The 9,827-nt window shown below is 40.7% G+C and overlaps 1 protein-coding gene across 1 annotated transcript; it reads right to left on the reverse strand.

Annotated features, from left to right (window-relative positions):
- On the reverse strand, positions 1 to 7,818 carry cyld2 (cylindromatosis (turban tumor syndrome) 2). The gene is made up of 14 exons (XM_015060707.1): positions 7,663 to 7,818; positions 6,921 to 7,391; positions 6,559 to 6,688; positions 5,032 to 5,279; positions 4,778 to 4,946; positions 3,122 to 3,254; positions 2,868 to 2,972; positions 2,705 to 2,784; positions 1,832 to 1,898; positions 1,614 to 1,746; positions 1,423 to 1,531; positions 1,208 to 1,326; positions 917 to 1,121; positions 1 to 671 (listed from the first exon to the last, which is right to left on the reverse strand). Exons 2-14 carry the CDS (start codon positions 7,353 to 7,355, stop codon positions 466 to 468), a joined length of 2,139 nt encoding a protein of 712 aa, XP_014916193.1. The 5' UTR covers positions 7,356 to 7,391; positions 7,663 to 7,818; the 3' UTR covers positions 1 to 465.
- Between the last annotated feature and the right edge of the window lie 2,009 nt (positions 7,819 to 9,827).

The raw sequence follows: 9,827 nt of genomic DNA on the forward strand, positions 1-9,827 counted from the left end.
TTGCAGAAGTTCAAATTTTAATAAGAGTTTTATACTCACTTATGTACATTTGTGAACAAAAACAAAACAAAAAAAAAAAGAGCAGCAAGTACAATTGTCTTCAGGTAACATAACATGAGGTGCCATTAGAAGATGCCATTAAGTGATTCAATTGCCTGAAACAGACTTTTCCACAGACATCTTTACTGATAAAAAAGTACAACTTCGACACATTTAAAAGGTAAAAACAAAGCTTTTAGAAACATGTCACTCTGCTCTGTGACTTTAAGAGCTCACTTCATCTCAAACAAAAATCCACATCAATTTCAAGCGTGACCCATTTAAGTTCAAACATTGAACTGCATTTTCCATCTTCAATGAAGTTCTAAGCATCCATTTCAGTTCCCACTGCCTGGATGCAATAAAGTGCATAAAAGCCGATTAGGCTGTTGTTGTGGAACACGGTGTTCTTGCGCTCAGACAGATCTACGGTTCCCCGTCGCTTGGCTTTGAGACCGACATTTCTGGGCTGTGGTATAAATACATGTAGGAGTCGCACAGGAGCCTGCGGACCAGCTCCGACGCGAGAGCCGGGTTCGCCCGGGTCAGCTCCTCCTCCGGCTGGCCCAGGAAGTCGCCGAGCTCAGGACAAGCTCGAACCTCGGGAACACTGTAGCCCTTCTCATCGTCGCCTGCGACAAGGAGAGCGGCCTTAAGATTAGTGATCAGCTTGAAACGAGATAAAAAGGCCAAGCCGGAAGACGTCAGAGTTGCTCTCGACTTCTTTATCGGTTACGGTCAAGGCTGAGTTAAAACAAAAATACTCCAGTCAGGAGGAGCTAACCCCCACCCCGAAAAACCAAAAAACAAAAACCGAGGCCTTCCGTTGCACAAACTTTTTTCTTGGGTGAAGTTAAACAAAAACAAAGCAGCTTACCGTGTCTGTCCGCCATGCTGTCAAAGAAGAGCCATGAGTGGGAATCAGGGCCGTACTTGACAAAGGACACAAAGTGGCTGGTCTGAATGCAAAGCACACCAAACAGCTGCATGGTGCGCCTCGGCAGAGGAGTGTTGACGGCTACGCCTTCAGGCACAGCTAGCGTCTGGGGAGAGTGGCTGCACCGCGACCGATGGGTGTGTACCTGCAGAAAACATCGTCAAGAGTTAAATATTCTACTCTCTAAGTCTGGTGAGTGGATTACTCTTTTGAAATGGTTTCCATGCCTACCTGGGTGTTGCAGGTGTTGCAGTACTGCTTGATTCTTCCTGGTTGCAGTTTGTGGTCTGGCAAACACTGGAGACACTCGAACTTTGCCATCTGTCCGCAGATGAAACATTCCCTTGGAGCTGTCAGGTGAAAAGGCAAACGATCCGTGAGCATTCATTTGTTTTCACAAATGAATGGATTGTATGAATGAAAGAAACAAACAAAAAGTCCCTCACAGTTGAACAGGAGATCTGTGACGTCCAGCTCAGTGGATGGAATGATGTGAGAAAACATCTTGTACTTGCTTCCACACCTTGGCATCTGGATTATGAGGCAAGACGGCATCTGGGGGAGGGAAAGGATTTTTTTTAATGCTTAAACATGAAAAGAAAGCTTTGATAAACTCCTTTAGGATTGGTTTTCTCACCGTTTCGAATTTGATGTCGCCCGACATGCAGGACGTGTCCAGCAGCTTTTGGACGGTGGGCGTCTGGCCCATCTGCTCCTTTTCCAGGAAGATCTGGAGTGTGTAGGCTCCGTGAGAGCTTCCTCCTTCCGACCTTTGGAGACACAAGCGTTCGGTAACTTTACTACTAGAAATATGGCATATGCCAAGCATGCACTGTAAGCGTCATGGCAACCTACCGGAGCTTCAGCAGGGGCTGGATGCAGAGCACCTTCTGAAACAGCACTGAAATGAACTCCTCGGGATCTGATTTTGGGGCAAAGCAGCAAAGAAAACCACTGTTAACGAGTTAAGACTCACAGAACCGTCCACACTCTGACTTAATAATAATAATAATAATAATATTATTATTATTATATTATTTTTTAATAGCCTTAATTCTTTGGCATGTGAGCAAGTCTGGCTGCAGACTTTCAATTGGATTTTACTTTGGATTTTGACTGGGCCATTCTAAAACATGAACATGCTTTGATCTAAACTATTTATGCATTTATAGATTCAAATGAACATGTGATGTATTGATATAAAGGATTTTGAATGTAAAGGAGTAGTTGGAAGGAAAAAAAATCTTATATCTTCTATCCCTTCCCTCAAAAGTTAATTTGCTTTAGCATAAATAACTAAACATTAATCATCCATCCAGATTAATCTTTAAACACAAAACAGGCAATAAATGTCTATATATAAAGAAATAATAAAGAAATCATTATCTTTGTTAATGAGTCAATGTATTTCATTATACCTTGATAAAATATTATATTTGATTATTTTCTTTAAAGTAAAAATTGATATACTCTCTTTCGTTCTATTTGTTTAGTTCTGAGTTTTTGTTTTGTTTTTTATCTTCAACCTTCTCAAATTATCTCTTTTTAATAAACCTGAACTATTGTTGGCTGTGCAGTGTTCGTTCTCCACCACACAGAGAGATCATTTAGTCATACTGGAGTACAATACAAATGCCTGCCGTACTTTTTCAGAATTACTTTTGAAGATATATTTTTAAAAACACTAAGAATGCCCTTGTAAGGCTCCGGATTTGCTGCAGCATGTACCTTTTTCGTTTTTGCTGAAGGTCTCGCAGCCGAGTTTCTTCCGGAAGTTCATCACACTCTGTGCAGGCACAAAGCCTTGTCTGTGAGGAATGGAAACAGTTTAGAAATATCTCTTATAAGACAAAAGCAGGTCACGCTGAAAAGTGTTAAACCTGCGTTTTACCTGCGCAAGCGATTAACTATGGATTTCAGGATGCAGGTTATTGGTCGCTCTTTGTCAGCCGGTTTGTTGCAGATGGCATCCACAGTGACAGATGAACTAAACAAACTGAGATAAAGAAACATATCTCTTAAATTCTGCATTTCTCCAAGCACTAATTTACCTGTGCAGAGGCTTCAGTTGAAAAAAATAATGATGAAGTGAATCTTGGCGTTTTTAGAAATGAAATCATATTGTTTGTTGGGGTTTTTTTTTACCTGAAAAGTGTAGCATCCAGGTAGCACGAGTTGATATGACCCTGTATGCCCTTCATCTTCCCCACGAACAGCGAGGCTGCCTCTGATTCAGGGACAGGCGGCGCATCTTCCTCCGACTCTTCATACGCAGGAACTGGAAAGAAAACACACACAAAAAAAGGAGTCTGTGAAAATCAGTCAAGTTTATTTAATTTTTACCAACTTCAATGCAAAAAAAAAAAAAGGAATCAGGGAAGATTAAAAACAGCTGTAGAGTTACTGACAAATTGCACGATCCACAAGATCTTTAAGTAAACACTTTTCTTCATAATGACTCCCTGATATGCTGTTCAGTCTGCATTCCAGCCATTCTACTGTTTTATGCTGCAGATAAGATCCAGCAAACACACAACATGTTTTCCAGCAATAATTTTTGACGTGCATTTGCAACAAGCAAAGCAAAATGACACATTTCCTTCACCTCATTGTGACCGTCGCAGTACGCCTCACACTCCCAGCCTTCGCAAAATACGCTACCTGCATGCACAACGTCAACGCAGGGCACTCGGAAATTAAACAACTACTCGTTTATTGCAGTGAAAGCGCCAACGCCGCATTATGCAACACCACAGTGGTATGTCATAAAACTTAATTAAAACTGCATTATGTAATAATGTAAGATAACTGCGCTTCAAAACGTAATTAAACATAATTAAAGCCACATTATGTAATATTAATAATCAATGCAAAATGTAATAAAATTCTCAAACACTACAGAAATGCTTTCAGCCGCATAACAATATTATTAAATTGTGTTACAAAATGTGGAAGTAGGCCTTTTTTTTTTAGACATAATCATTTAAAATAAAGGTGCACTGTGTAATAAATCACAATCTGTCATCCTAATCAATATACTTCTAATAACGATCATGTTACAGATCCTATAAGCATTTAAACTGAAACGTTGATCAATGAAAGCCAAACTTTCAGTCACTTTTCTGACTCTTAGCCAAAATGTGTGCCAAAACAATTCAAAATGTGTTTGAGAATTTTATGACATTTTGCATCTAATTCTACATAATCCAGTCTTAATTTTGTTTTATTACATATTAAACTTTTATTTTATTACATTATTACATATTGAAGTCTTACATTGGCCTGTTGTGATAAAATCAGATACTGGATGATAAAGTTATTGCAATAAATGATAATGTTGTCAGAGTCATGGCATAATAATGCATGTACTCTCTAAGATCAATAAACGTTAAATTCTAATAAACTTTTAACACTGAAATTGGAAGATATTTGAAATATCTAAAATAAATAAAAACTTCAAATAAATTAATTAAACAAAATTATCCTTCAAGAACAAAGGACTAGCTGAGACCAAAGCACCAGACTGAAGAATTTTCTCATCCAATTTTTGAAAGAAAGAGAAAAAACGAAAAAATTATGCAAATGAAAATTTCTGAGTTTGTTTTACTTCACGATGCGATTAACTGATTTATTGCGACAGGCCTAGTGTTACACACTCCTTTGCAGCTGCTTGCATTTAGAGCAGCAACTATAATTTTCCATAATATGGCCGCATTGTTGTACATCTCCAGATTTACAATAGAAATGTACAAGTGTGTGTAGTTTCAGTTGTGTGTGCATAACTGGAAGCAAATATCAAACCTGGAGGGATTTCTGTGGTGTTGAACGTCTCCATCTCTGTGGAGGAGCAGACGAACCGGCTGTCTGGGCTGCATTTTGTGACGGGAACAAACAAAGCGCAGTTCTCCTTGCAAGTGAAGTACCGCTGATCTTTGTACACCCCGTCAGAGCAGCCCGCCACTTCATAGTCCTGCCACCACATCATAGTAAAATGAGCACAATCGCCGTTTGCAACAAAACCAGAAGCACATTGATGCAAACTCTGAATCCCCCACCAGCTCCACCCCGGCCCATGTCTCCAGCTTCCCCTCTGGGATCCCCAACCACCGGATCACTCCGTACACCGTGACCCCTGCGTTGTTGACGACCTCCACCAAGGAGCCGACCTCTAGAGGGACAGGAGGCTCGCTCTGCGTCCGGCCTGGAGCGACGCTTCGCATTGATTGGCTGTTGGTGACTTGTCTTCTGCTCGTCCCGGTACTTGGCATGGAGTTGATGCGCATCACCACTTTCCCAGTTGAGCCTGCAGACAGGTATGACAGGTGTGTGAGTGAGAGGGAGGGGAAAGAGTCATGAGACTCTTTTTTATTTTTAACTTCCAGGCTGATCACATGGCGTCTCGACACGCTTCCAGCCAACATGGCACCATAAGTGTGATGTCCTGCGTATGCGTCACATCCCCAGAAGTTTGTTTTTCTCTACATTTTATCTCCAAAGCCACAAGCTTTAAAATATTTCATCAGGATTTTATGAAGAAGGCCAAAATAAAGTGGCACACGGTGATGAAGTGGAAGGAGAGCCATGTTTCACTATTGGCGTTTCAGTGTTTTCAGGAAGATATGCAGTGCCACAAATTGTGTTTTTACAGTGTAGACCAAAACTTTTACTTTTGTACCTGTGAGACCCTCAAAGGATCACTGTTAAAAAAAAAAAAAAAAAAATCACAAAAAGACCACAAAATCTTACCAAATATTTTTTGCCTATATTTCTTGTGCAAATATCTACATAAAAAGACAAAAACTTACAATTAGCTTTTTAGCAAAGATATAGGAGCTTGTTTTAAGTCAATTACTCCTTCATCTTGATTTTTTTTAAAGTACTTGTAACATAGAAAAATTGTCTTGTTGGAATAGGAATTACTGACTTAAAACAGGCTCTTACATCTTGCCAAAAAGTTACTTGTAAGTTAGTTTTGTTATATTTCAAGTGTATTAAGGTATTTGCACTAAATACATCATATGTTGTGTTTTTGCAGTGTTGAGATAGTTTTATAACCCAGCCCTACCGCAACACACACTCTGACCTGTCTGGTATGTTCTTCAGCCTTCGTGATGCTAAATGCAGCTAGCATCACGAAGGCTGAAACAGTGCCCTCACTACTGAGGTGTCCAATAGGACAGCTGAGTTCACGAAGGTCAACGAAAAATGTTAAAATTCTCTAAAGTTTGTGTGTGACAAAACGCAAAGAAATGTTCAAGGGGTGTGAGTGTTTTTGCAAGGCACTGTATCTACACGCCTCCAGTGAAAATATGTAGACAGTTTCATGAGCGCCAGCTGCAAAGAAATGCAAGATCATGTGACAAAATCTACTGTCATACATTCCAGAGCGACAGAACTGGTCTTTCCGGCTGTACATGTGACAAGTTGTACATGAGTGCATTGCCTGCATCCCCCCCACCCCTTCAGGTATCACAGGTCTTTGATCAAAATCCGATACTTTCAGAGCGGAGATTCTTTAAAGAATGGCCTGCTGGAACATCGAGGTGTTTTGACATTTTCAGCTCAGGTCTGGTTGAACTCACCGCCTCTTTTGATGTCTCTGTACTGCAGTCCCAGGGGGACGGAGTAAGACGGGACCACCTGGATGATGTCTGAAGCGCTGAAAATGGGAAGCTGTCCAAGTTGTTTGGGCGACAAGTTGTCTTCGGAGTCCTTAGACAGAAACGGAGAACAAGTGGTTACTGGAAAGCAAACAGCTTTACGTACACGGATCTTAAAATCAAGCATGCTTGCATGTGACGTTCTGCAAACAACTCAATCTTGCTGATAATCTTTGGACAATTTTGGAAAGACCATAAGGGATTATTTGCTCATGATTCATCAACATGCAACTGAGGATCAATTTGTGTGTTAATTGAGGGAAAAGAAAAGCAGACAAACTCACCACAAATTCCACCTCGAAGCCCAGCATGTTGAGGTCGTCCTTGCTCTCCTTCTTTCCGATCTGCATCAGGTTCTTCACCATCCCGGGAACGTGGCCCTTCTTGTACCTGATCACCACCAGGTCGCCCGGGGTCAGCTCGCAGATGGCTGAGAAGAGCTGCGGGTTGCACAGCATCTCCAGGCGTCTGCTGGGGCTGGAGATGTAGAGCAGCAGCTGGGCCTGGTGTCGGGTCAGAGGGTACGCGTCCTCCGTCCTCACCAAGCCCCCGTTCTTGGGGCTCCCGGCGTTGGAGCTGCAGCCGTACATGAGCCCCGTCAGCTCCCCGCGCCCCGTCTCCGCCTCCACGCGACCGATGCAGCCGCGGCAGAAGCCTCTCCGCGACTTCCCGCGGATGACTATGAAGAACCGGTCCTTGCTCGCTGCTTTGGGCTCCATGGTGCTCCGGTCAGGTCGTGATAAGGAAGGCTGAATCTGGACGAGAGTTCAAGGAAGCAGTTCAGACATGGAAATACAGCGACGTTACAGGATCCTGACCGACTATTACATCATTTTGTTTCCCGATCAACCCCCCCACTTAACAAGTTGTTAGCCAATTAAAAGACGTTCACGCGGAAGTACGAGCTTTCAAAATTCCCTTTAAATCCTCACAATAGCTGGTTTGAAAGGACTATAGTAGCCTTTATGAAGCGAAAACAGCTCAGTGAAGAGTTAATGTTTAACTTTGAAAGTGACTTTTACTTACTGCCAGTTTGTATTAGTCCAGGTGAGTTCGGCGGATTAAATCGACTCAATGGCAGGTAAGTCCAGACGCGACGCAACACTTCCTCCTGACTCCTGCCGAGGAGGAGGTAACTCTATTATTATTACTGCTGGCCCGCATGTAGCCAACACCTCCTTCCAGAGCTTTCAGCTCTCCGCCCACAGCGGTTATCACGGTAGAGGAAAAAAATAGTCCCTCCCTGACGAGCAGTGGCTGAGGAATGAGCGGCGATAAGGTTCAACCACAAATATCACTTGAATGTGGACCGACAGGGATCGTTTTCCTCGTCATTAGACTCTGTTGCTTTCTGAAGACTTTTATTAGGCGCTTGGTTGAATCCGTGTTAGATCTGATAAACATCAGCTTTTATTCATGTCCTACAGGTACCCTGGGGTTATTTCACCCTAATGTTTAGAAGAACACTAACATATTTTTAGAAAACTTCCTGTGTGTAGCTGCTTTTAAAATTTGTAGCCTACAGAAATTAAATGGTATCGCTCAGAAAGAGATAAAGGAGTTGGGCCACTAACATTTGGGACTCCACGACTATTGAAGACTGAGATATGCAAGACATAGTCGGAGAACATTTTCTGAGATCTGAGAAAAGTAGCAGCAGTGTGACCTACAGAGCCGCAGAGTTGGAAGAATGTCACCTGTAAAATGTTGCAATTTTGCTTACACAGATTACATAAAATATATCAGTGGGGGAAAAGTAGTTGGTAAGCAAACCTCTTATGGTTGTTACATGTTTTTAGTAGTAGAGCTTTTATCAGAAACTTCCACAAAAGATAGATGCATAATGCAAAATATAAGTTATTTGAAAACTTCATGTACATCTCATTGTAAATATTATTGTCTGCCTCATGGAAAACAGTTTAATTAGAGAGGATATTGTAATGCATTAACTGAAGGACAAAATTCATGCTACTGGAATCTCAGGAGTTGAATGATGTATGTAGTGATGGGAGATGGAATGACATGTTTCTTCACATGTTTAAAAACGTACGATGCATTTTGTTTTTACAGAACATTCATTTAGGTTTCCATTGCTGCAGCATTATTAATTGGCAAAAAAAAAAGTATAAAAGTTACTAAACAGAATCCTTATTTAGAGTGGGTTAACATTACTTGCAGATTTTCTGATATTTAATGCTCCATCGATGTCCAAGGACAGCCACCATTTGTTGACAGAGAATTAATATGCTGGATTATCTGTTTCAGTGTCAGTAGAAGAGATTATCTAGGCAACAATCAAAGTAAATAAATGACTTTGGTCTTCTAGGAGTGTGCACAGTGTCAGTTTATGAACACAGTATGCAATTCTTAAAGAAGCAAAAAAAACCCAAAAAACTAAACACTGTATTAGCCTAACACTGGCAAAAACAGAGTTAAAAAAAATCAAGAAAACTGCTATTTGTGCTAACTCTCAGTCATACAAAAGAAAGCCTGGGTTACATGTACATCAGTTTTTTTTAAAGCATTAAAACAACAATATTGAAGAGGACAAAGATCAATGCTGAAACTGATTTCAGCTCCTGCCAAATGACTTATGACAAAGTTTTCTCGCATGAGATCATTTGAACATACCCTGATAAATATTTCCGGCTTGCCCAGTGAAGACAAGATGCTGCATGACAGACAAAAGAGAAAAACACCTCCAACTCATCCTAACTTTGAAAAGCCATAAAGTGTCCACAGTTTGCTTTGGGCTGAGCTTTTCATTCAATATTTTAAAATAGAAAAAAGTTAAATAATTGTACATTGAACCAGAAATATACAAAAACCTGATGTTTGAATTGACTGATGGTCGCAAGGATTTTTCTCTTGAACTTGCTAAGGTAGATTTAACTAAATATTACTTGTACGTACACATAAGCCTTCATGTATACATAGATACATTTTTATAGAATTTTATGAAAACGTCTGTGGACAAACCAGAGTGGATGATATGGCGATTGGGGACATGTTGTAATTTGAGTAGTTATTTAGAAATCTCTTGGACATTTTCTCTCTTGTTTATATCAATAAGCATCTGGGTATAAATATCTCTTTAGGCTGTATATTCCTGAATATTCTTGCATCCCTTTTAGTCCTCGATCTGTGAACACATGTAGAGACATGTTTCTGAGACTCCATCATATTACATA

Source organism: Poecilia latipinna, unplaced genomic scaffold, assembly GCF_001443285.1.
Source record: "Poecilia latipinna isolate Pla-1442-1.1 unplaced genomic scaffold, P_latipinna-1.0 Scaffold1737, whole genome shotgun sequence".
Lineage (NCBI taxonomy): Eukaryota > Metazoa > Chordata > Actinopteri > Cyprinodontiformes > Poeciliidae > Poecilia > Poecilia latipinna.